General features: G+C 53.6%; 1 protein-coding gene across 1 annotated transcript in view; it reads right to left on the minus strand.

Moving 5' to 3' along the window:
- The window catches only part of Morn1 (MORN repeat containing 1), a 55930-nt gene that overhangs the window by 8887 nt on the left and 20679 nt on the right, over window positions 1-26364 (minus strand). The window contains exons 9-12 of the mRNA XM_050153197.1: window positions 23033-23156; window positions 22437-22609; window positions 4808-4941; window positions 4642-4721 (exon numbers count right to left, since the gene is read on the minus strand). Of these exons, the coding sequence (XP_050009154.1) occupies window positions 4642-4721; window positions 4808-4941; window positions 22437-22609; window positions 23033-23156 (511 nt within the window). The remainder of the gene's footprint in view (window positions 1-4641; window positions 4722-4807; window positions 4942-22436; window positions 22610-23032; window positions 23157-26364) is intronic.

Here is a 26364-nt window from a genome sequence, read left to right on the forward strand (position 1 = left end):
TGTGATCCCTTCTCCTGGACACAGGCCAGGGCAGGAACCTCAGCACATAGGCTAGACTGGCTCTGGGGTCACATTGCCATATGCCACTCCCGTGAGGCCCCAAACAGAGGCTCAGCCTGGCTTCTGGGCAGCCATGGGTGGCTGTGGCTGTTTCCCAGGTCCCAGTGCGCTGCCCCAGGTGGGAAGCCCAGCTCTTTGACCCTGTTTGGAGAGGGAAGGGTTAAGGTTGCTGGCCTGGGTCTCCTTTCCCCAGCGCTGGCAGGCAGGAAGCAGCCTGCTGTGAGCGGGAGATTAGGCCTCCAGGACAGGCGCTTCCAGGGCCAGCTGCTCCCTCCGGGCCCTCACACCTGCTCTAGTCTGTTACTCCTGCGTAGACAGACAGGGCTCAGTTTTCAGTCCTTGAAACTTTCTAGAGGAAGCTGGAAAGGTGGCTCCGTAGCTGAGAGTAGTTGTGCTGCTCTTTCCTGGGACTGGAGTCTGGTTCTCAGCATCCACCTGCCTATAACTCAGCTCCAGAGGCTGTGACCCCTTTTCTGGACTATGCTGGCAACCTCACACATGTTCACAGACAGACACGCGCATGCACACACACACACACAAATATTTAAAAAATAAACTTGCTAAAGAAAGGAAGGACCCAGGAATCTCCTAATTATTCCTCGCTCTCCTAGAAGGGCTTTCTGCATCCCTGCTCGGGGTAACAGAGGTCCATAATGGGCCCAGGCAGCAAAGGCCTCGGGATCCCAGGACACAACTCCTGCTCCATCTTGTCCTTTCACTCCGGTGCCTACACAAGGGTCTAACCATCCTCCAGGCTGCTCAGTCCCTGTCTCTGGAGTTCTGATCTTCCTCCCTGGGGCAGACCTAGCCACAGCACACCCGTGTTTCCTGGAGCTATGCTATGGGCGCCTCAACCTGGTGCTCTGCTCGTCCATGCCACTTGGGCTATGCCCTGTGGTCAGGAGGGAGCTCAGACCCTAGGAGGGCACAGATGAGCTGCAGCAGAGCTGGGGGAGGGACCAGGTGGTGCCTGTGCTGTTACAACCACAACTTGTGAGTCTCTGAGTCTATTAGAGACTGTTCAAAGTCATTTGCCCCAGAGGCAGGCGTATTTCTGTGAGTTTGAGGCCACCCCTGGTTTATGGAGCAAATTCCAGGACAGACAGCCAGACAGCCAGGTCTACACAGAGGGAAACAAAAAGCGTTTGCTCGAGGAGTCTCCCAGCATGGCTGGGAAGGGAAGCAGAGGGGAGAAAGCCCCCCTCCCCGGAATGAGCCAGGCACGGGCATTATGGCATCAAGAGGCTGGGGGTGGGGGTGGAGGGGTGGCAAGGTGGGACCGAGGTGGGGAGCGAGGAGATGTGATACCAGTTCCTTGTGTCACCCCGCACCCCACAGCCTGATGTCTCATTGGCTGGTGTAAGAGAACTGTGCTCTATGGCTGTGAATCTGTGGGCTACAGGCTCAGGGTGTGATGTGTCTCTGTCGGCTGCATGGCTGCCTCACTGGCTAGACCTTCCTCAGTTTGTCACATGTGCAGGGCTCATGCTACCCTGCCCCATGTTGTTTCGGGCTCCAAGCCAGGGGTTGGCTGGGTTCTTGCCCCAAAATGTCTTGGTACTCTAGTGGGCTATGGCCAGAGGCTACTCGCAGGGCCGCTCTCCTGAGGCAGCTTTGCCTGCGACATCATTTGGAGCCCAAGGTTCAGGACAGGTGGGAGCCATGGGAGCTAGCATCTCCTTACCACAGTGGTTGCTGCTTCCTTCAAGTCCAGTGTTAGGGGCACAATGGCCACCTACCGTCAGCTCAGGAGGCTGTAGGCTGCCAAACAACTATCTTTTCAAGTATATAAAGAAATTAATTGACTCCATCTGTGTTGGCCTAATGACTGATTAAATGACTAATCATGAAAGTCTTAATTAAAACCTTTTTCCTCGGAACTGAGGAGGGAGGAGAGGCTCTGACAGTCCCCAGCATGTGTCAGGCTTTGGGTGAGCAGGCGAGAGACACCAGCGTGCAGTTAGGCCCAAGGTCATCTGCCGGAACTTTCCACCTCCACCACTGGGTGATCGGACATGTCGATGTCCATGTGTCTCAGCACCTTCACTGATGGAGTTTCAGGCAGTTGCGTGCCGTTAGGGATTCTGGGGGAGATGTAACCAGAGTCATTTTCCTATTGTATGGGATGTTCATGTGTGGCTGGACAAATTCACAGCCACACTTGTATAAATCAAGTCCATCTTTCTTTCTTTCTCTCTCTCTCTCTCTCTCTCTCTCTCTCTCTCTCTCTCTCTTTCTTTCTTTCTTTTTTTTTGCAGCTGACACGATTTCACATCGTCCAGGACTGACAGGGCCCTTTGTCATGTAGTGAAATTCCATAACATGCGTGGAATGTCTCTGCAGGAATGCAGCAAGGGGCCCAGGACAGAAACAAGTTCAGTCCCAGGAACGCTGGCAGAAGGAGCCTGTCGGACTGTTCCCACTACTGCCTACCTCTCCCTGCTGCTGGGGTGTACCTATCCGTGTTTGTGTCCTTCCTCGGAAGAGTGTTGGTCTGGCTTTGGGTATTAAGACAGAGATCAGGCTCTGAGAACATGAAAAGCCTACTTACAGACTAAGAAGGACCCCTTTCCTAGAGCCCGGGAACCCTGCTTGGGAACCACCTCTCCCTGTCATTCATCCCTTCCAGGCCTGGACCCCAACCTCCTATGTGCCACTGGCAGTCTCACTGGAGTCTGGAGGTCAAGGGCTCCTTGCACTCAAAGACTGGACTCTGAAGTTGTCTACCCATGCAGGGCCCTGGGATGTGGGCGCTCTCCTCCCTTACTGCCATGCCTGGTGAGTATCCCACAGGCCCCGTGTCTGCCGGAGGGCAGAGGAGTGAGGCGGGCACCAACCTGTGCCCACAGGACCTTGCTCATGCAGAGCCTCCCTTCCCTACCAAAGCAGCTGCTTTGAGGTAGCACAAAGGGACATTTTTGTAGCCAGAGGAGATGTTCCCGTACGATGCCTGCAAACAGGCCCTCCAAGTGCTGTGCTCTTACGTCAATTAGACCCCATGCTCCCGTGCACTGCTCTGAACTGCAGGGTGGCATGTCACTCTCAGTCTTTGCAGGGGTGGAGGAGCATGTTGTTACTCAGTCCTTTTGTCTGAAGCCTCTGGATGACAGTACTGACTGCTGGCTCTGACTAGAGCCAACCTAATCAATGAGATTGTCTCAGGTTTCAGGAGTCACCAGCTGGTGGCCAGAGTCCGTCTCTCCCCAGAACCTAGAAGCCCCGAGTATTTTCTGCAGGCCGTAGGGATAAGGGTACAGGTCCGGTGTGTGCTGGACAGTTTTACGTCAACTTGCAACAGCTACAGTTATCTGGAAGGTGGGAGCCGAGATTGAGAAAACACCTCCATAAGATCCAGTTGTGGGGCATTTTCTTTTTTTTCTTTTGTCTTTTCAAGACAGGGTTTCTCTGTGTAACCCTGTCTGTCCTGAAACTCACTCTGTAGACCAGGCTGGCCTTGAACTCACAGAGATCCGCCTGCCTCTGCCTCTCAAGTCCTGGTAGTAAAAGTGTGCACCACCACCGCCCAGTGGACACTTTTTAAATTAGTGATTGATAGGGGAGAGCCCAGCCCATTGTGAATTCTATCAGAAAGCAGGTTGAGCAAGCCATAGGGAGCAAGCCAGGAAACAGCACCCTTCCATGGCCTCTGCAGTTCCTTCCTGGGCTCCCGCCTTCTGCAGAGACCTGGCTGGTAGTGTGTAGGTGCCCTTCACCAGTCCCTCAGGCTCCCTTCTGGCTATCTCAGGGGCAAGGCTCTCCTGTCCTCAGGCTTCCCTGGCCCTTCCCTGCCCTGATTGCCAGGACTTCCTGATCCAGTTAGGTCCAGCGAAGGCCCACACCCCACATGTTCCCCCAGTCAAGCACCTGGCACGTGGGTGCTGGTTTCTCTGCAAGGCACCTACCATGTCTCCTTGGTTCACAGCTGCTAGAGGAGTGGGGATGGAAGTGGCTGCCACATCCTCCTGAGTCAGCAGACAGTGCTGTCTCTTTACCTCCCACCGTACCAACCTTTTGATTTGTCAGACAGAAATCCAGACTTGATTTAGGGGACTCATGGCTGAATGGGTAAGTCCCCGTGCCTCAGTTTCCTCTCCTGAGAAATGGGACTAGTCACAGAACCTGACTGGGTGTGCCTACAGCACAACCTGGCGCGGAGTGTTGAGAAACATGTCCATTCTGAGTGCCCCACCCCCACCAGTAATCCCTACCCAACATGGAACTTCTCCCACTGTATTCACTGTTGATGGCTGTCTACCTCTGAGGAGCCCACAGTGCCTCTGCCGCTGCTACCAGCACTCCTGGGGTTCTACCTGGTGTGGGGGGGGGTGCAGGGTTTGCAGTAAGAGCAGCAATAGCAGCTGCTCACCTTGGGCCTTGCTGGATAAGCAGGGGTCATCAGCCACAGAGACATGGATGCTGTGCTCAGCGGCTCCTTCTCCGGCGAAAGGCTGTGCACCAGCGTGCCGCCTTCCCAGACACCCTACAACTCTTTCTGCCCTCACAGACCCCTCGCCATGGTGACATGTGTGTGACAGAGGCCGGGGCTTTACCGCAGCAGACCCCTTCGGGTGCACTTTTTACCTGGTGCCTTCTGGAGGCTCCTGGACGGTGGATACCACCTCCGGGGAATTCTGGCCACCTTTGGGCCTATTGCCGGTCTTCTAGGTGTCAGGCAGAAGGAGAAAAGAGGTTCAGAGGAGGGCAAGGTGGTAGTACAGAAGAGCCCCTCTATGGCCTCAGGGCTTACCTCGAGCATGCCGGGGAGGAACAGAAAAGGCTGCATCCCAGGCGGAGGAGGTCCCAGGAAGATGTCCGCAAACTCAGCACGGCCTTGCTCCACTCGCCGACAGGCTGCAGGAGAGCCGGAGTCATGTCTCCTCCCTGAGCAGGTTTGCCCAGGAAAACAAAGCAGAGAGAGGCCCATGAACTCTGAGTGAAGGAGGCTGTCCCTGTTGTCAAAGTGGAGCCTGGCTGGGGATGGACCTTTGTCCTGGGTATTCTGAACCACTCTGAGAGAGACGAGTACGGAAAGGGTGTGGATAGAGCAGCGGACTGGATCAGGGCAGAGCGGATAGGACGATGTACTCAAGGGAGTGTGGACACAGCGGTGTGGGAAGGCCACAGTGGACAGTGTGGTCAGAGCGCTATACACAGTCCACAGGGAGTGTGGATGAACCACCCGGACATAGCAGTGTAGACAAGGCCACGGACCAAGTGGTATGGACGGGGCAAGCGCGGAGAGGGCAGTGTGGACACAGCACTGTGGGCAGGGCTGTGTGTCCAGTATAGTGGTATGTAGCATGGACTCGGGCTTGTCTGGGGTTTACACAGAGTCAGCAGACCTTGCCTGATAACGGGGGTGGGGGTGGGGGTCGGGGGCTGGCTCCTTCAGCCAGCCCAGCAGAGGCACTTGGCTCTCCAGACCACAGAGACCACACTTTGGCCTCTTTTCAGCTCAGTACAATCTGAGAAACGTTCCCCATCAGGCACCAACCACAGCAGGTCGGGATACAGGAACTTCTGGTAACCATCAGCCCCTGCCTGGGCAACAGCACCAAGAGGCTCAGAGGATGGGCCCCAAAAGACCCTTGCCCACAATGGCTTCTTCTCCTTCCTCTTTCAGGATCCCAAGGTATGGGAGGAGCATTTTCCTGCCTCTACTCCACCCACAGGCAGAGCTGCAATCCCAGAACCTTGTCTCTTTTACAGTTAAATGGTTTAGCCCAAATGGTGAGTTCAGGTGCTAGTTGGTTCAGGGTTCCTAGTTCCTATCAAATACAAGCACGCACCACAGTCTACTTTCCTGTAGGACCGAGTTTCAGGGTCCTTCCAATGGCCTTTGACCTGAGGGTCGCTCATTGGGGAAGAGATACAAGCCCCTTGAGAGCGAGAGGATGGGGAGCTCTAAAGGGGGAGGGTCTGACTAGAGCTGCAGAGGGGGTGGGGCGTTCACGGGAGAGCCACGTTGGCAGAGGCTGGAGGACAAGGGTGGAGCAGAGGGTTGTAGTCGGTGGGGTCCCGAAAGAGGAGGTACAGTCTGGGCCAGCATCATTGGGGGTGGTGAGATGTCCCAGGGTAATGTCTCCTCAAGGAAAAGGGGTTTTCAGGTGGGACCCCCCATGCTCAGATTTTGGGGCTGGCTCCCTTGGAACTGGGGTGAGTGCAGAAGTTGTCTTTCATCTGTGTGCTAGACAGGGCCCTGGGGCCAGAGGCTTTAATGTCCCTTCCCCAGAGCCCAGGTTTGCAGCAGCTGGGCCTCTCTGACCTACCTCCAAATTACAGGTGGGAGAATTATTTCTCTCGGAGGTGTATTAATTTTGTCTTACGGTGCATTAATAAAAACCTTTTTCTTATGCAAGGACATTGCTTAGCTAATGTCCTTCCCTGAAGCTCTGCCCTGCACCACTGGCGTCCTGGGCAACGACTGGGAACAGCAATGCTGACAATACGGTTTTCAGCTCTCCGCACACTAACAGCCATGCGGTCCATGGGCACCGGCTCTGCCACCTCCTTTAAGGGCAATGTTTGGCATTAAGATGCCAGCTCTGTCTTTGTATCTCAGAGATGTGTGCCAGTCAGGGTGACTGCTGGGTGGCCCCTACCTGGGGACACTGACAACTCATACTTCAGGCCATGACTTCCCATGTACCAATTCCGGGAAGTGGAGTAGGTAAAGGACCCGGCAGGGATTTCTGATGGGCAAATAAATATATCTAGACCCAGGCTATGGGTGTCTGCCTCCCGGCCACGCTGTTAAAGGCCTTCTCCAGACATCATCACAGCTGGCTTCCGTGGAGCATCTGCTTGATACCACTCCTCTGTGGTCCTATCTGGTGACCCTGTCTAATAAAGACTATCACTGTTACCATGTGGTTGCTGAAAAATGGACGTTCAGACAAGGTAAGTGGGAGGCACAGTGACACTGTGTGACATTACACCACTTACGTGAACCACGGGGAAAGAAACACGGAACAGTGGGAACCTGGCAGGCTGGTTCCTTGGCCCACACAGAACTGACACTTGAGGCCATCTGGATATGGACCTTCCTCCAGCCCAAGAGTGAGGCTGTCTGGCTGACCACAACCCTTGTCATCTCAAGTAGGAGAAGTCTTCACTTCTCACCTTTGCCTCTTCGATCCCTGTGGCCCAGCAGACTGTTTACCCGGCAGGCTTTCCTCCCTGCAGGCGTGGTGTCCAGACAGGCCACGCAAGGTCGCCAGCTGCCTCTCCTATGCTAACCCTGTGTGTATCTGGACAGAGAGCTTAGGGGAGGGGAGACTCATGGGGACAGGCTAGCTAGAGGCACCCACAGCATGTGGCTTCTCTAGAGGAAAGGGGCCACTTGGAAGGCTCGCCAGCTGTCCTGTCCACCGCTTCTCCATAGTGGATGAGGATCAGGCTCCACGAGAAGAAGGTTAGGGCCTCTAGATCCCAGCTCCAGGGCAACTGTCACATCTTCAACCCCATCATCAGTGGCGACCGCCCATTACCACACCACGCCAGGTCCTTCTCCTCGTGCCTGGGTGTAGGCTGGCTTCTGTTCTGCTCATATGCCCTCACTTCTCACGGGGGTAGGTAGGTGTCATGTTCATCCAGAGGAGCCCCAGTGTCCGGCTCCTAGGAGAACAGATGCACGGCTTCCTGCTCTACTCATGTGCTGTCCCCAGGACGTCCACACGCTGCAGTCACAGGCATTGGGCACCCAAATACAATCCCCTTCTCCTCCATACAGACAGAAACCCTTTCTCCAACTAGTTACCCATACTCCTCTCATTCTTCTACCCTGTCCTTGAGTCCAGGCCACTACTGTCTACAGTGGGATAGCCATGATGCTCCCAGACGTCACCAATCTGCCCTGCAACCTATTCCTCACCCCCAGCATAAAACTGGTTCAGAGCATGGATGGGGCCCCCGTGACGGTTGCCCTAAACTTCCCAGGGCTTTGCCTGCCTTGTGGGGCACAAGTGAAACCTCCAGGCAGAGGACATGGACCGGATCACACCCTGTGTCTCATGCTCTCAGCTCTGCTAGAGTGTCAGAGGGCGAGCCCCTCTGCTCCACACTCTCCGCACTCTGGCTGAGCCCCCTGCACCCTGCTCATCCTTCAGCCACCTCAGAGCCTTCCTCACCAGCTGCCTCCCCTGCCCCAAGGGCTGTTTGTTCCCATTCTGCAGCCCTGCGTGCTTTGCCGCGGCAGCACCTGGAGATGTCGGGACTAATTCTGCCCCTGCTGCCATGGATCTCCAAGGCTGTGCTTCTGACCTCCTGCTCCACTCACCCTGGGGCACTGTTCTCACTGTGCCCACCCTGTCTGCAAACTTGGTCCTATTAGGACAAACCTATAGGCAAAAGACTGCGAGAGCTTCCTAAAGGCTTAAGATCTCTCTGCCTCAAAGAGATAAGCCACAGTGTGGCTATCAGATAGGGCAGCAATGCTTTCAGGAGAAGTGTCTGTCTTCCAGCCACTGCCAGCCAGGGGGTCACTTCCAAAGCTTGAAGAGACACAAGGAAGAGGTATTCCAGAACTACACACCATCCCCAGAGGGGGAACCACCCTTGACTGCAGTTCTAGGGCAGGAACTTTGCAGCCGGCAGTTTCTGCGGTAGATACCGAGTGCTCTGTGAAGATGCCTGGTGCATTTTTTGGAGGCTCTCCTGCCCAGTAGCTACATTTGCTACTTCCCCCCCAACCAAGAGGCCCAGGAACAGGATTCTTAATCTCTGGGAACCAACCCTAAGGCCTCTGCCTGTGCTGATGGCAATTATGGCTTTATCAGCAAGATAAAGGTTGCTGGGCCACCTCAGGGAAGGAGGCTCTGGAGAGCGGAGGGTCTGCTAGGGATCAGGACGGGCAGCCTGACCTCCCTGTGAAGGAAATATCAATTAATTATCTTTTTACAGGCAAGCCAATTAGACTCCCTAATCGCCTGTGTAGGACACCAAGGCAGAAGGCAGAGAAACTGCAGGAACAAACAACACTGAGAGGTCTTGCCTCACCGTGAAACGGCCGCCCTGGGCCCGGTACTCGCCACAGGGAGCACAGGCTGTGGGCTCAAATATTTTCTTTGTTTAAGTGAATTAAAAAAAAAATCAAATGTTACTAGCCCTGAGGGGACAGAACGGACTCGCCTGGAGGTGACCAGACACAGGGCATTAGTCTTCAGTGTGCACTCCATTAGCTAAGAAGCGGCTCGGTGCCTGGGTAAGTTAGCAGTACAGTTCCCATCAGAAGGACACCCAGGTGTCCAGGTGAGGCTTTCTGTGCTGTCAGTGTGTCTGCCCTGCTCATCTGGGGGTGTTCTTGTTCTTTTGGCCCTGCTGTGGCTAGGACTAACTGGGAAGGTCTGCCATCAGCCGACAGAGGTTCCACCCTATGGCTAAGGGGCGGCAGTGCCTGATCTGTCTCCAGTCTCTGCACAGGCCTCCCCAGCATGTAGCCCTCCAGCTCCAACTCCGCTGTTACAGCCCAGCAGAAATGAGTCAATCGTGTGCAGCTCCCTGAGACTCCCAGGACCAGAGCCTTGCTAAGCGCTTCAGACACAGCTTGTACACACCCAGTGACCGCCCATTGCCCCTTTCACAACCGTACGGGGCTCTGCAGGTGCCCAGGCCTGGGGGCTGTTCCTGCTTGGTTTGAAATGACTCCCATCAGTCTCTTGGCCTCCAGCTGGTGGCACAGTATTTTGGGAGGTTGAAGAAACTTTGAAAGGAATCAGGTCACTGGGCTTATATTTGAAGGTTATACCAGGTCTTCAATCTTCAGTAGAAGACAGAGGCCAATGAGAGGGTGCAGTGGGGAAAACATTTGCTGAACAGGCTTGGACCCTGAGTTTGGATCCCCGGTGCATGCATAAAAGCAGAGCACAAAAGCCTCTGGCTCCCCCGCCACCGCACACACCAATATATGTATGTATTGGCTGTGAGTCTAGCCTTTAATGGCTGAGCCATCTGCCCAGCCCACATCACTATATGTAAAGACCCTCCTCCATGTTCTTGTTGCTATGACATCTTGCCCAAGAGCATGGGGTCAAGTGACTATAGATGGAAACCCTAAAAACCTTGAGCCAAAATAAACCCTTGCTCCAGGGCTGGAGAGATGGCTCAGTGGTTAAAAGCACTGGTTGTTTTTCCAGAGTACCTGGGTTCAATTCCCAGCACCCGCATGGCAGCTCACAACTGTCTATAATCCTAGTTCCAGGGGATCTGATACCTTCACATCAATGCACATAATATAAAGTTAAATAAATTGGAAACCAAACAAAGACCCTTGCTCCTCTGAGCTGCTGATGGTCAGCATTCTGTCATAACACCCCACAGGTAACTAAAACATCACAAGGGTGGAAAGGCGCTGGTCTGCACGCCAGTGACCCCTCTCAGAGAATCAGTTGTGTAAATGGGTTTTTATTGTGTAGGAAAACTGCACAGAGTCTTCAACTTCAGCATTGCCCTGCTCCCCCCCCCACAGGCCAATTTTTGGTGTTTCTTTTTTTATTTGTTTGTTTTGAGATTTATTTTTATTTTATGCATTATGGTATTTTGCCTGCATGTATGCCTATGTACTACATGCATGCCAGGTGCTAGAGGAAGGCAGGAGAGGACATTTGATTGATTCCCTGGAACTAGAGGTACAGACAGTTATGAGTTGCCCTGTGGGCACTAGGTATTAAACCTAAGACCTCTGGAAAAGCAGACAGAGCTCTAAACTGCTGAGCCATCTCTCCCAAAACTCCACCTCCCCTGATCGAACTCTCCAGTAGGCCAGGCTGGCCTTGAACTCAGAGATTCACCTGCCTCTAGCCTCTGCTGCTTAGTGCGGAGTACGTCCCTGTAATCCCAGAACTCAGGAGGTGCAGTTAGGAGAATCAGAAGTCTCTGACTCCGCGTGTGAAGCCAGCCCAGGTTACAGGAGGCCTTGCCAAAAACTAAAAAAAAACTAAAAAAAAAAAAAAAAAAACAACTCGTTTCCAAACGTTGATTTCTACAACCCTGGGCAGGGGTGGTGTATGGCCTGATGAGAAAGGTTACTGTGCCTTCTGTTTTCTGAGCCAAGCTCAGTGACAGGCCCAGTAAGGTCTGCCCTGCTTTCCTGAAACACAGAAAATGGACCTTATGCAAACACTCGAGTGTTTTATGGGAGCTTGTCTTGGGATCCAGAGTGAACACCAGAGTGCCATTTCTGTTCGGGTTCCACTGAGTGGATATTTTAAAAAAGAATAAGGCGGGGTCTCATTATATAGTTCAGGCTGGTCTAGAACTACGTAGCCCTAGCCGGCCTTGAACTCATGATAATCCTCCTGCTTCACCCTTCTAAGTGCTGAGGTAGCAGGCAAGAGACACTGCCTGCCCCACGTGATTTCTGTAGAGCCGACGCTCTGTGCCACACCTAAGCTGGCTGGAAACTCCTTTGTGAAACTCTGCAGCCTCAGGCACGCGGCTGCTCCATGCCTGCCTTCTGGAGCTCTGTGTCAGAACTGCTTTGGAACAGGGAAGCCAGCGAGCTGCTGCTGGCAGGCTTCCAAGACTGGGCTAATTCGAGGCTCTTTCTGAGTCTGTTTCTGACACCCCCACCCACTCCTCGCCTTCGGGAGGCTCTCCCCAGCCAAGCTGTTTGTGTACAGCAAAACAGCAAGGCTGGGCCACTGGGACAGCCCCAGGCTCTGTAGGGATGCTGGAAGGGCCCCAGGCCAAGGGGAATTGGTATGGGGTCCCCAGGTGTCCTGCTTATGTGGAGTTCCTGATTGCTTTCAGCCTCGAAGGCACCTCTGCTCAGGGGCAACAGCCGTCCAGGGCAAGCCAGGGAGTGAGAGCCAAAAAGCAAGCAGCAAAGCCACCCCAGGGACAAGTCTGGGTATCCACCAAGCCTGTAGCCCTTCTGAAATCCTACCCTGCTCTGAATGGGTGTGGCCTGGAACCTAAGACTCTTGTGTCCCTGGGGAAGGATGGACACACAGTCCTCCAGATTAGGGTACCTCAAGGGAGCAGAAACCAAGAAGAGAGCCCTGGGTCAAGGCCACAAGTGAGCGGAGCCAATCACAGATGACCGTGAATGATTGGGGTTTCCACACGGGCTAAACTCATGCCAGCAAGTCACAGAGTAAGGAGAAAGGCTGGCTGACTGATGGGGTCCTGAGTACAGACAGCAGGGGTCCTGGGTGGGGAGGGCAGGGGTCCTGGGTGGGGAGGGCAGGGGTCCTGGGTGGGGACGGCAGGGGTCCTGGGTGGGGAGGGCAGGTGAGGTGGGAGATGCCAAGGCTGATTCTTATTGACGTGGCTTCTCTTTTTCACTTCTGTCCTCAGGGTCCCTGAAACTGGGTGCAGTGGTGCACACCTTTGATGTCAGCACTCGGGAGGGAGATACAGGAGGATCTCGGTGAGTTCCAGGCCAGCCTGGTCTACGTTAGTGAGTCTAGGACAGCCGGGACTTCATGAAGCCTGTTTTTATTTATTTGTCTACTTGTTTTTTTAGATAGAGTTTCTCCGCGTAGTCCCCGGCTGTCCTGGAATTCACTCTGTAAGACCAGGCTGGCCTTGAACTCACAGAGATCCACCTGCCTCTGCCTCCTGAGTGCTGGGATTTAAGGCGTGCGCCACCGCCACCTGGCTCAGGGACACTGTAAAACAAAATGAAAGAAACAGTAACAACAAAGCTGTCCTCGAGGTGGCTGGTCAGGATGCAGGCAACCTCGCTGCTTGTCTGGCAGAAGGTCTTTAGAAAGGCCCAAAGTCACAGGAGAGGTGACCTCAGCACTGAGGGTCACAGAGGGTCACCTGTGAAAGCAGGGGGAACCCTGCAGACCCTAAGGTCTCAGGCACCAGGGAGCTAGTGTTTCCATGGAGGCAGGCCCTAGTCTGGGATCCACCTGTCCCTGCTGCCTCTACCAAGGTCCTCCATAGAGTGCACCTTGCTTCCTCTCTCTATGCCCCTGAATGGTTTCAGCATTGGCGCCCTCCGCACAGAATTGACAGCAGAGTAGGCAGAGCCACCAGGCAGCGATGGCACATGTCACCGTACAGTCTATCTTGACTTACTGTCCCCGGAGTCCTGTGCTGCTCCTGCAGAGCCTGCTGCCACCTCCTTCCTAGCAGTGACAGGGAAGCCTCCTGGTTCTCAGAGCTGAGGGGGACTTAGATGTCCAGCTCCAAAGAGAACAGTGGGGCCGACAGGACAACCATCTATGTTCCGCTGTAGACTGTAGCTGTGGAGGCCAGCGGGGTTGCTGGTACTTGGGAGGACGGGGCACAGAAGGGTGCAAGGGCTGCAGGCTCCATCCTGACATCGGGGTGCTGCTCAAACCTGCCCAGCAACCGCAAACTCTTAGGAAACAGCAGGGCAGGTAGGAGGGCAGGAAGATCTTTTCTTTCTTTACTCATAAAAGCTGTTGGGGAACTAGGGGTGTGGCTCAGTGGTATCCCTGAGCTGGTATTTGCAAGGCCCTGGCTTCCATCCCTAGGGCTGCCAAGTCCACAGAATAAAACGTCTCAGACCTACGGACACTCAGACACAGTCGGCGGCAGGGCTTGCAGTTCAGACAGACCCGAGGTTTCCTACCAAGTCCCTCTTCACCGCAGTTTACAAAACACCTGTCCGTGGCAGGCACACAAGGGCAGAGACCCAGGCTGTTCCCTGGCTGCTGTGACCCTGGGGCCTATGGACCGTCCAGACCTCTCTGCCACAGGCCCTACTGTAGTCCTACAGGGTCAACTCGGAGGCCTGGTTACAGTGGCAGCTTCGGGTCCCCCTGAGCACTTCCCCTTGAACTCTGGCGGGATTTATGGGGGGCTTCAAGGCCACCTAAAATGTCACCTGCCATCAGACTTACAGGACATCCCAGACTTGCTTCTCTGGGTTTTAGGCACACACTCTCAGTGGTCTCTGGTTCAGGGTCATTATTCTTTATTTAAATGCCCCATGTTGTCTCAGGTTGCCGCTGGAGCTCCTACCTCTGGCAGACACTCTTAGCGGGTCCCCTCCCATCCAGCTCTGCGGGTCCTCATTGCCACACTCTGGTTCTCATGAGGGCAGGGTTGGAGATCCAGCACCAGGTGCTATGCCTGCTCTCTGCTGCCGGGGGGAAGGGAGTGCTCACACCCCCAGCTGTTTGTACACAGGTGTACAGGCACACAGCTTTTTATCATTGTCTGTAATACCACACTCAGACACCCTTTGGCTTCTGAGGGTCTTTTTTTTTTAAATATTTATTTATTATGTATACAATATTCTGTCTGTGTGTATGCCTGCAGGCCAGAAGAGGGTATTACAGATGGTCATGAGCCACCATGTGGTTGCTGGGAATTGAACTCAGGACCTTTGGAAGAGCAGGCAATGCTCTTAACCTCTGAGCCATCTCTCCAGCTCATCTGAGGGTCTTGTTTTCCATATCTGACCTCCTGCCTCGGGGCTCTCAAGGCAGGGACTCACTGGACTCTTACCGCTGTGGTCCTCACACTGCCTCCCCCAACCTCTCAGGCTCAGACCACTCCTTGCCGTGAACCCTCCTCTTCCATGCCCTTAGCATCGCATCCCTCATGGGCCCCAAGCTACGCGCTCATTGTTAAGATGTAATAACTTTAGGATTGATGTTTTTTCAGGACAGGAAGGGAGGAAACAGCAAGAGAGAAGCTCAGGACTGGTGGGATTACTCAGTGGGTAGAGATGCTTCTTGTCAAACCTGACCAAAGTTTGATCCCCAGGAACCACAGAGTGGAAGCAGAGAACCGAACTCAGGAGAGCTGGCCTCTGGCGTCCACACAGATGCCACAGCAGGCACATGTCCTCCTCCCATGAGTAAAGTCAAAAATAGAATTAGACCTCTTTTTAATGTATGAAAAGAGAGGACCTGTGGAAATCCAGAAACCTCAAGAGGAAGGGAGGCAGTGAGAGACCCAACTTTACTCAAAGACAAAAGAGCTGAGCCCTGAGGAAGGAAGGGGTCCTCTCCCTCTTCCTCCACCACTCCTGCATGTCAGAGGGCTAATGTGTGGGGACCCCACACACCTCGCAAGACCTCTGTGTGTCTCTGCACAGATACTGACCATCTGAGCCAACCTCCACTCCTATTGCTGTTTTGGCATGGGAAGGAATACATCATTTCATGCTATATTTTTCTGGGACATTCCCTCTATGTAATAATTCCTCAAAAAGGAAATCATAGAACGAACTTCGCTTTAGAAATACGGCTCTCTCGGGCTATTCCGCCGTAATTAACCACAGACAATTAATATTAGAATGCAGTGTCACCCCGTGAGGCAATGAAATTTCCAGAAATTCTCGCTACACATTCCGCCACTTTATTGGCAAGATTGAATTAGCAGCAAAGGGCACCTTGGTTTTTAAAACTGCATACAATAACGGTTGATTCTTCATAGATAGAATGCGGTGAATACTCAAAACCATTTGTCCGAAACATGAAAAGGAGAAGTCATTCGTACCAATTGAAAACATTCACTAGGAGGTTTTGTGTATTACGGGGGTGAAAAAAAAGAGAAAGAAAGAAAAGAAAAGAAAACCGACCTTCTCTCTCATGGCACTGGCTCCTCTAGGTTCCCAAAGCTAATTTGCAAGGGCCTGGAGCCCACCTCGTCCCTCCTGCAATCACCAGCCGGCGCCCACAGCGTCCACCCGCAATCACCCGCACCTGCCTCATGAGTCAATGGGCCCAAATTGCGGGGCGCGGCAGACGCCCCACCGAGAACAAGGAACACAAAGGACTCTGCGCTTCAAGCTGTGGGTGGGAATTACAAAAGGTTAAGAGACTAAATATAAAAAGCCCTTTGAATATAAAATCAATGTGCTTTGTTGCTAAAATCTGGGTGCTGTAATTTATCCAAAATAGGACTTGCAATATCTGGCAATAGTCCACGCCTAGGAATTGTCGGGGATGCTCATCGAAATGCAAATAGTCTACTGGAAACTTAAAAACAATTAAAACAACTGAAATATTTCATATCAACAGAATAATGAAATACCACACTTCGCAATTACCTATTACTGACATTAGGCCTCCAGAAACAGAATACATTTTCTCTTTTCAGTTTAGTTCTTTGTGTAAGTAGAAACACAAGTTTTTGGAGGGCTTGTTTTTTGAATTGTCTGGAATTCCAGACCAAGGAAGCCTGAGACCCTAAGTCCCAGTCGGAGGCGAGGTGGGCCGAGGCCAGGGATGCTTGGGAAGAGGGGCAGTATCCTGAGTTGCCTCAATGACCTGGTGGCTGGTACCTGGTGAGCAAACCTCAAGCCATCTCCCTACAGATGAGGGTAGGGGAGCTGGACTTGGGCAGCAGGCTTTCAGGGGGGTCAGTGGCCTTCAACCAGCAGACAGTGCCTCCTGCAGCCTCTGCTGCCGGCAGTGCCGAGCTCCCCTCACAAGGCTGCTGTGCCACAATTCCGGTCCAGAGACACCGGGGTAGGCTGGGGATGCTGAGGATCTGCAGAGGGCAGCGCTGTTTCTACCTTGGGGATGGGGCTCCCTCTGCCTTGGCTGTTGGCCGCAGGCTTCAGGAACACGTTGAAACACTGATGATTAAAGTGTGTCCCACCTCCAGTGCTGCTTTAATTTCAGGTCTGACTCACGAGCACTCCAGAGTCTCCTTCCCACCTCCTCCTCGGGGCAACCTGACCTCTGAGCTGGGTTGTCCAAACGGAAACCCCTCAGTGCTCAAAGGGGCGAAACAGGCTGGGTGAACATGTTGTCCTCTAGTGAGCACACGGTAGGAGTCGGCCTAGGTGGCGCGTCCCCCTCGCTCTCACGTGGCCCTCTCCATACTCCCAGTCGGTCTGGCAGAAGCAGCAGCCTGCTCACTCACTGTTACAGCTGGGAAGACCCCCACCATAGCCCCACGGGTCCGGGGTGCTAGAGGCTGGGTTGCACAGCTTTGGGGGTCATGGTGGGACAGCCTTTGTCACAGATGTGAAGTGGAGGCGTGATCTGTGCTTGAAGAGGTGCTGGGGACCCTGTCTGATATCTGCGTGTGGATGGTGTGCCTTGATGGGATTTCTACTTGGCAAAGATGCTTACAGTCCAGTTTCCCCTTCATCCCTGATAATGGAGCTTAATCTTTGTTGGCACATTACACTTATCTCCTCGTGGCCTGGTATAAAGCGGTGTGACCAACTTCTGCCCCTCATATTTTCTTCCTTCCCAGTAAGCACGCTATCCGAAGCTTGTGTAGCCTTCCAGGACATGACATGGTAAATGCACATCACTAAGGAAGAGACTGAGAGGCAGAAATGGGGATCCCACAACTGGATGTGGATCTGCCCCGCCCCTGGGCGATGTACGGGGGAGAAGCAAACATCAATGGAGCTGAAGTTATTATTGGGTCATTAGCTAAAACCAGTCGTATCTCATCTTCTCACAGTGAAGCCGCAGTTTTCAGGAGCTCAGGTCAGTCCCATCCTTGGCTCTGGCTGTGCTTGGTGCCTGGTATGCAAGAGACACACTGCTTCTGGTGGAACCTTCATGCCCCTGCACAGAAGCACCATCCTAAGGTGCCTCGGCAGGAACAAGACCCATGCACCTTTTGGTCCCCGTCATCTCAGGCCTTCTGCTGAGTTAACAGCCTTTGATGTGAGCCCCTTGGGCTCTTGTCCCTGCTTTACCCTTTGGTGGCCTGTCTGGATGGTGAGATGAGGGTGCAGTTTCTGAGGTGACCAGACGTCTAATCAGGACGTCCTTGACCTGGCTCCTCCCACCCTGTCAGCCCTCAATCCTTCACCTTCAGAACCACAGACCTGAGAAAGCCTCACAGCCTCGTTAGATCTGCCTAGAAGGGAGGGATGTTGGCACCAGGGACACAGTGAGACAGCAGAGGGACCCTGCCAGGGACAAGAACAAGATGACCAGGGTTTCTGTCTGTCTGTCTGAAATACTGAAGTCCACTCTAAGGACATAGTCCCTGTTCCACTTTCCCCTTACGCTATGAGACTGTTTCGGATTTGTACCCATCGTTGCTGTCTCTAAGGGACCCAGGACTCCACTCTGGCTGCAGTCTCCAGGCACAGCCTGGCATTTCTTCTGTGCAGGACTTGCCTTTAAGCTCCTTGTCACAGGTTGAAGCATGCCTCCCCAGGTGCCTCCTTCCTGCCGACCCAGAGAGGGACTCCAGGCACAGTCTCAGATGTGGGGAAGCCTCAGCCAGGCTCTTGACATGGGTTGTGTCCTAAGCTGTAACATTCAGACTTTCTAGCTGCAGGGGGTTCATCGCTCTTTGGTTGAGGGTCTTTTTATTATCAGATGTTGCTCTTGCCCAGGACAGAGTTAAGCTTCCTTAGTGACTTAAGGGCTCTGCAGAATGCCTAGGGAGGAAAGGCACATGGCCAAGGGCCCCTCCATCCTGCAGAGGCCTGAAGGCCAGTGTGAAAACCTGGAGGCGCTGGGTGGGGTCCCTGCGGTGGGGCAGAGGAGTCGGGGGTCTTTGTCCAGGGTACAAGGCAGACTAACAGGAGAGAGGAACTAGAGAGGAAAGGCAGCGTTGGAAGCTGCCCTGAGAGAAGGAAAACTAGTTTAACCGGATCGTGGTTGAAAATTAGTAGTACAGTAAGTCTAAGTGGGACCAAGCAAGGGTAAGACAGAGAAATGAGAGAGCTGTAGAAGCACTCACAAGCGTGCTCGCTTTGCCCGCCACTGGCTTGGGCCTCTGCGCGTTCCTGCCAGGGATCTGGGTCTGAAGGCACGGAATAGAGCAGGAGAGTTACTTCAGGTGGAAGTCATTCTAGGGGCGTGTTCCAGTCCTGGAGCCCTCGGGGCTTATGGTCCTGGAGAAGGAGGGGAATCCGTGTGTCTCTTGCTCAGTGAACAGCTCCCAGTGTGGTCTAAGGGCCTGAACCTGCCTACCCAGAGGTCACTCCTGGGCCCTTCAGTCTACCTGGTAAGACAGATGGGCAGACAGAGCCAATTTTTACCCATTCCGTTGGGCAGGGAAGTTTTAAGAAGGGTAGAAATAGGCAGAAAGCCATTTCTCTGACTGTTGGTCTGCCACCTTGGTTCAGTCTAGATTTAAGTGGGTCCACCCTCACCTAGCCCTCCTGCACAGGGAGGGAGATGGGAGGGGTGATCATACATGTGGCCTGCCAGCTCTTAGTTTACAGTCTGGCTAGAAACAACAGGGAAATGGGAGTCCAGCCCTCGAGGAGCTCCCAACAGGGACTGATGACCCTGATACAGGTTAGTGATATAGAATTTGCCTAGAATGACCAAGGTCAGTGTCAGACTTGAGGTGTCAGACGCAAAGCCTCGTGGTTTTTCTGAAAGGAGGGTCATGCTCCTTATGGCCTCCTAAGTGCCCGAGACCCCAACGTGACACTTCCTGACAGGTCCCAGAAGGAACCTGGGCCTGGCTCCTGTGTTAACCACTCGGTGTACTGGGGACCCCTGGGGGCCTTGTGCCCCCTCAGTGACCTCTTCTCAGGCTGTCCTGTGATAAAATCACAAGGACCAGGCTCTGGGCGACACAGGAGACAGGGAAGGCACCTTCCAGCAGCACAGTGCAGAGCAAGCTCTGAATTCTGGGGCCTGGTTTTCATTGAGACCGCAGCACTTGGCTCGGAAAGTCTCTCAGAGCGGAAGGCGTGGCGCCCAGCGAGTATTTTTATGCAGAAATATGAGAACTATTCTGCCGAGGCAGCATGAAATTACTCCTGTAGCCGAGGTGGAGTCAGACAAAGGGGGAGATGGGCCAGGCTGGCTCCCGGGGTCCTGGGGAGGTGCTGCCCCCCAGGCCAGATCAGCATGGCTTCTGCTCATGGGCGCACGGGGTCTGGTTGTCCTCTGGAGACTACAGCTTGCCCATAAGGAAAGAATATGAGCCCCACCCCAGCCTTTGTGTTCACACTGAAGGACCTGCAGCCTTTGCTGCTCATCTCGAGATGGCTGTTTGGACAGTCATCTCCTGTCAGAAATGTTGCTGTCCTGGCAAAGACAGGCCTATCACACTCTGGGCTCTGGGCATCTCTGGCACCTACTGTCAGGATTTCTGGGGCGTCAACGGGCCAGCACCCCAAAGATCTGTGCTTCTGAGACTTGGAACTGCCACCTTTCCGCTGTCCTTTTTGTCCCTCTTCTGTCATGTGACTAACACAACCACAGAGAGGACAAGTCAGGGTGACTGCTGGGAGGGTCCCAGAAGGCTCAGGAGAGCTTAGGCACCACCATCAGGAGAGAGAGCCTGTGAAGAGCCTGAGCTGGAGTCAGAGCGAGACTTGCTGGAAGCCACAGGCTGTACAGCCAGGAGGGGCAGGAGGAGCAGAGTCTATGGAGAGGTTGGGCCATCTGAGGAAAAGAGGAGCCAGGGAGGAGGAACTGTCTCTCCCTAAGGCCAGCCGGAGGTTTCTGGGCGGAAAGGCTGAGACGGGCAAAAGGGCTCTGGGATGGAGTTGTGTCAGGGCTGTGGAGAATTCCTAAATGGAAGTTTCAGTGTTTCCCTGACTGCACAGACACCTGGACCTCACTGATGGACTAGCTGCAAGGAAGGGACTCTACCTAGGGCTGTGTGTGGTTTGCAAGGACAAAAGGCATCAAGGTAGGACTCTGGCTCCCACCGGCAGCCACAGCGAAGCAACAGGTGGGACAGACATGTCTGAGGCACACGTGTGATGACCAGAAATGTTCTCTCAAATGCTGGCCTTTGCCAGGAATGGTGGTATAGATCTATAATCCCAGGAGTGGTGGTATAGATCCATAATCCCAGAAATGGTAGTAATATATCCATAATCTCAGGAGTGGTGGTATAGATCCATAATCCCAGGAGTGGTGGTATAGATCCATAATCCCAAGAGTGGTAGTATATATCCATATTCCCAGGAATGGTGGTATAGATTCATAATCCCAGCACTAGGAAAAGTGAGGCAGGAGGAAGATGACTGTATGAGCTACATAGCAAGACTCTGTCTCAAAAATCAACTAAGAAACCAACTAAGCAACTGCCTGCCACTATCTAATCCAGGCTTATATACAGGTTGTGCAGAGCTAGGACTTTTACCTCCACGCCACGTCTGCCTTGGTGTCAGGTCTGGGACATGCACAGCTTCCTACTCCACTTTGCCTTTCTAATCACCTAGAGCAGGGGTTCTCAACCTGTGGGTCATGACCCTTGAGGGAAGAACCACCCTTTCACAGGACCATCCATAGCAGTAGCCAGATTACAGTTACAAAGGAGCAATGAAAATAACTTTCGGTTGGTGTCACCACAGCGAGTCGCGACATCAGGAAGGTGCAGAACCACTGGCCTGGTGCCTGTATCTGTGCCTGGCAGCCAGAAAGCTAGGATCCCAGTCCCAGGGGCCACAGAGTTCACAAAGGGCCCCACACATAACGTGTGCGGTTTTGCAGGAAGATACCCCCTAACTGAACCCTTTCACTCCAGAAGAACTGACCGGATGCAGGCCCACAGCAGGGAGGCCACAACAAGGCACATGAGACCATGAGATCCCGAGTGGCACCTCACCTCCTGCTGGCCTCCAGAGCCCACCTCCACATGATCCCGAGTGGCCCCTCACCTCCTGCCGGCCTCCAGAGCCCACCTCCACATGATCCCGAGTGGCCTCTCACCTCCTGCCGGCCTCCAGAGCTCACCTCCACGAGATCCCGAGTGGCCCCTCACCTCCTGCTGGCCTCCAGAGCCCACCTCCATGAGATCCCGAGTGGCCCCTCACCTCCTGCTGGCCTCCAGAGCCCACCCCAGTCAGGTGCCTGTATTAATGCGCATGCGCTGCCAAGGCTGCCCCTGTTGCCGTATTAAGATGCAAGCTGAGCTGGGCATGGCAGTGCACACCTTTAGTCCCAGCACTCAAGCAGAGGTAGGCAGATCTCTGTGAGTTTGAGGCCACTCTGTTCTACAGAGTGAGTCCTAGGACAGCCAGAGATATGTAGAGAGACCCTGTCTCAAAGAAAAAGATGCATGCTGAGTATTTATGATGCATCCAAGTATGAGAGAACTTAATATCACCAGACACAACAAGCCGCAGTGATTAAACTTCAATTGCATGAATAATTCTCAAATGACTCAAAGTAAATCTGGCTCTGAATTCTTCCAGGATGAAGTTCCACCTGCCTGGCACGGAAATAGGGACCACTACTTTGTGAAATGTGAACCAAGTACACGTGCGGTAAAATGGCCTGGAGAGCCAGGCAGCTGGTGACCAAATAGGGCCATGGGCCCACTGACCGACCATCTGTACTGCTCAGCCTAGGTTGGGTCCTCCAGCTTTGGCTGGGTTTGTGTGGTAAGGATGCAGGCCACATGGTCACTCAGGATAGGAAGCCCCATTTCCCGGTACATCTGCTCTGTGCTGACAGCGCTTCAGGCCTGGGCCCAGTCCCCACTAGGGTTTTAGGCACTGTCACCTTGCATGCCCTTGGGCTGCTGTGTGGCTCACTCACCTGGAAGGATGCTGGGGGTGTCTCCCTGGCCATGGAAGGCTCCTGAGTCCATCACTGACTCTGAGTCTCTCTTGGGGAGCAGGGTGTCAGCTCTGGCACTTTCCATAGTCGCCCCAGACTCCGGTCCCCAGGCCTTGGGGATGGACAGAGGGTAGGAGATACACTGAAACCCACTAGGAGAGAGACGACAGATACCACAGTGTGGGTCAAAGGGGCAGGGCTGGGAATAAAGGGGTAAGGGTGAGGAGCTGGGGCACCCACGCTCTGCGAATGTCCTGGCCCTGACCCTGGGACACTACTTAGTCATACTTGGAGGGTGTGTGGGTCACCCTGAAATGCTTGCGGAGCTAGACCAACTAAGGTCAAAGGAGAACCAATCAGTGGGTTTCCTCCTGATCCCTGTGTCCGGTGATCACTAGGCACGTGGCTCCCTCCAGCCCTCCACCCCCTGTCATTTCACCTGCTTCTGTTTCGGCACTGCATCCAGGCCTGCACCAGTTAGAGTGCATGGGAAGCCACGGGCAAGGGAACCATGGGGCCACCCCTCCAGTCTAATCTCCTCAGAGGTGCCCCCAGGGAAGATGTGGCATCCTTACAACGGTGTCTGGATGGGCGTCTCCATGTGATCTTCGTCCATCTTGAAGAAGCTGACCTCAGAGTATGCTGGGAGTTGTACATATCTGACCCCCGCTGAGATCTTCAGCATCCGGCCACTCTCGCCTTCCAAAGGAAGAAATCAAGAGACATACCATTTATACCACGTGAGGAATGAAAGATCCAGGCCAGGGTGAGCTCAGGTGAAGGACGTCTGTGCTGCCCCATCCTAACTGACCGTGACTACATTCGTCTTTGGCTAGTCACGCGGAAGGTCCCTGGTTTGACGTCTTTGGATGAACACCTGGCAGGAGTCTCCTGCTGGCCTTGCCCCCTCTAGGCTTCCTCTTTCACACTGAACCTCTGTCCCTTCCCCTGGAACCCTGGACACTGGCTCTTCAGCTCTGGATCTCATCCCCCCGAAGGACATCTTGCCCTGGCCAACTGCCTTCATACTCTGGCAGGGTCTCCTCCTAACCATGTGTGGGTCAACATGCTGCAGCTTGCCCTAGGTTGGTCGGCTGCTCGTTCTGCTCATCTACCAGCCTGACCGTGGAAAATAGGCTCAGCCTTCATTACCCACCTCCCCCGTCACTAATACAGGGCCAGGTACCAAACTGATACCTAGAAAGCATTTTCTGAGTGGGCGCACATACTGGCAGGCCCAGTGCCCTAGAGCGCAGGGTCTGAGGAGTAGACAGCATCTACTCTGAGCCACAGAGCACAGATCCACTGGGCCCCCCTGGGCAGGCAGAGGTAATGAAGCTAGGCTTGTGGCCACATCTGGAGGAACCAGCAAAGAGAAGCCATGGCTGACATACGGGGCACACCTTGAGTGGATGGCTGTGAGGGTGACGGGCAGGGGTGATGGAGCAGAGCCACAGTCTTGAGCTCCCGGCCCTGAGATGATCCAACAGACTTACAGGGTATTTAAGAAGTGGCCAGATTCTACACACTGAGGAAAAACCTTAGACCAAGTGGCAGACCCCAGTGGGCTCTGACTTGAGGTGGCAGTGGAGGGGGGGCAGCTTAGACCCCTGGTGCTTCCCGGCAAATGCTCTCAACTAAAGAAAAAGGGCTGGAAATCTGGGGAAGGATGGAGGAGAGCCTCCGGAGTCACACGGGGTTCAGGGACACCAGAACACAGCCTTGGGCACACAAGCAAGAAGACTCCATGAGGCTAAGAGAGAACTAAGGAAAACTAAGGGGTCTGGGGCTCACGAGGCTGGGGATGGCCCACCCTCACTAGCCTAGACAGAAAGACTCAGAAGTCACAGGAGACTGGTTGGGGAGGCGCCCAGAAGGCCTTACTCCAGTCCTGGGAACAAGCTGGTACTAGATGGTGCTTGCTCCTTCAGCTCGTTGGATAAACCTTGAAAACAAGGCCAAGAGCATTAAGCCTTTTCCATATAACTTAACTCTGCTTCAGAACACAAGTTCAAGAATATTTATAGGAATGCAAAAATATCTGGCAACCAACAAAGTAAAATTTATAATGCCTGGCATTCACTCAAAGATTACCAGGCATGCAAGGAATGCAGGAAAGTATGGTGTGTAATGAGGAGAAAAATAAGTTAGCTGCGAATGACCCAGGTGCTGGAATTAACAGCTAGGGACCGAGTTATTACAGGCCAGGCTATGATGCCAGCACTACAGCAGTGGAGGGGGGAGGAGCAGGAGTTTGGGGCCATCCTCAGTTACAGAGTGAGCTTGAGACCCTGTCTCAAGAACGAGAGTTGGGGACCGAGTCCTGTAACTGTGAAGCACAGAGACACAGGAGGTGAAAACTACGACGCTGCCGAGCACTATGGCTCCCCAGTCTGCAGTTCCAGCACTCAAGAGCAGGAGGGTCTGCTGCAAGGTCAAGGCCAGCTATGGCTACGTGGAGAGAATCTGTAAACCACGGGTCCTCTGTATGCGATCCACCACAAGGTGTGAGCCTGAAAATATAGCTAGAGAAGTCATCCAAAAAAAAAAAAAAAAAAAAAAAAAAAAAAAAAAAAAAAAAAAAAGGGGAAGGGGGGAAGAAGGAAGGAGGGACTCTGCAAACGGTGGGACCATCTCTGGCAATCTGGAAAGAAGGAAGGAGGGACCCTGCAAACGGTGGGACCGTCTCTGGCAATCTGGAAAGAAGGAAGGAGGGACCCTGAAAACGGTGGGACCGTCTCTGGCAATCTGGAAAGAAGGAAGGAGGGACCCTGAAAACGGTGGGACCGTCTCTGGCAATCTGGAAAGAAGGAAAGAGGGACCCTGAAAATGGTGGGACCGTCTCTGGCAATCTGGAAAGAAGGAAGGAGGGACCCTGCAAACGGTGGGACCGTCTCTGGCATCTCCACGTGGGAAATAAAACAGAGCGGGAGAGAAATGGCTGAAGATTTTCCTAATGTGAGGAATCCGGAAGTCCGTGGACGCAAAAAGCTCCAGGCAAGTGGAGGAGATGGAGCAGCAATTCTGTAACATGGAGGGCAAGCCAGCATCCTACAGCTGGGGGACACTCGAGGTAGCCCTCAGAGGGGAAGGAAATCAAGGTGTTTCTAGACATCAACAGTCAGCCTTTATTACAGGAACTGCGGAAGCCCTGGGAAGACGACACTTGTTAGAGACTCCATCTACAGGAGGCAGGAGACCCAGGTGAGAGTTAATGAGAATTACAGCTAATGAGGCAAGGGGTCAGCAGGGTGATCTGTGAAGGGAAACTGGGGGACAGATGGGGGGCACCAGGGTGAGTCTGCATCTACTATATAAATATGCCAAATGGGGCTGGGCCTTCAATCCCAGCACTCGGGAGGCAGAGGCAGGTGGATCTCTGTGAGTTTGAGGCCAGCCTGGTCTACAGAGCGAGTTCCAGGACAGGCTCCAAAGCTACACACAAAAAACTCTGTCTTAAAAAAACAAAAAGGGGGGGGAGCTAAAAATTTAAAATTCTTCACCCAGCATCTCATAAACTATGTGATGGTGGTATATAACTATTGGTATACACGACTGTGGGTGTGCATGACTGTTGGTGTACTCCACTATTGGTGTAATGACTGTTGGTGTATGCAACTGTTGGTGTAAGACTGTGGGTGTACATAGCTGTTGATGTACAAGACTGTTGGTGTATACAACTGTTGGTGTACACAGCTGTTGGTGTACACAACTGTTGGTGTGACGACTGTTGGTGTACATGACTGTGGGTGTATGTGACTGTGGGTGTGTGCAGCTGTGGGTGTACGCTACTGTGGGTTGCGCAGCTGTGGGTATACGCGACTGTGGGTTGCGCAGCTGTGGGTATACGCGACTGTGGGTGTGCGCGGCTGTCCGTGTACACAGCTGTTGGTGTACGCGACTGTTG

This window comes from Alexandromys fortis, unplaced genomic scaffold, assembly GCF_014885135.2.
Source record: "Alexandromys fortis isolate MF-2015 unplaced genomic scaffold, M_Fortis_MF-2015_v1.1 scaffold_88, whole genome shotgun sequence".
NCBI lineage: Eukaryota > Metazoa > Chordata > Mammalia > Rodentia > Cricetidae > Alexandromys > Alexandromys fortis.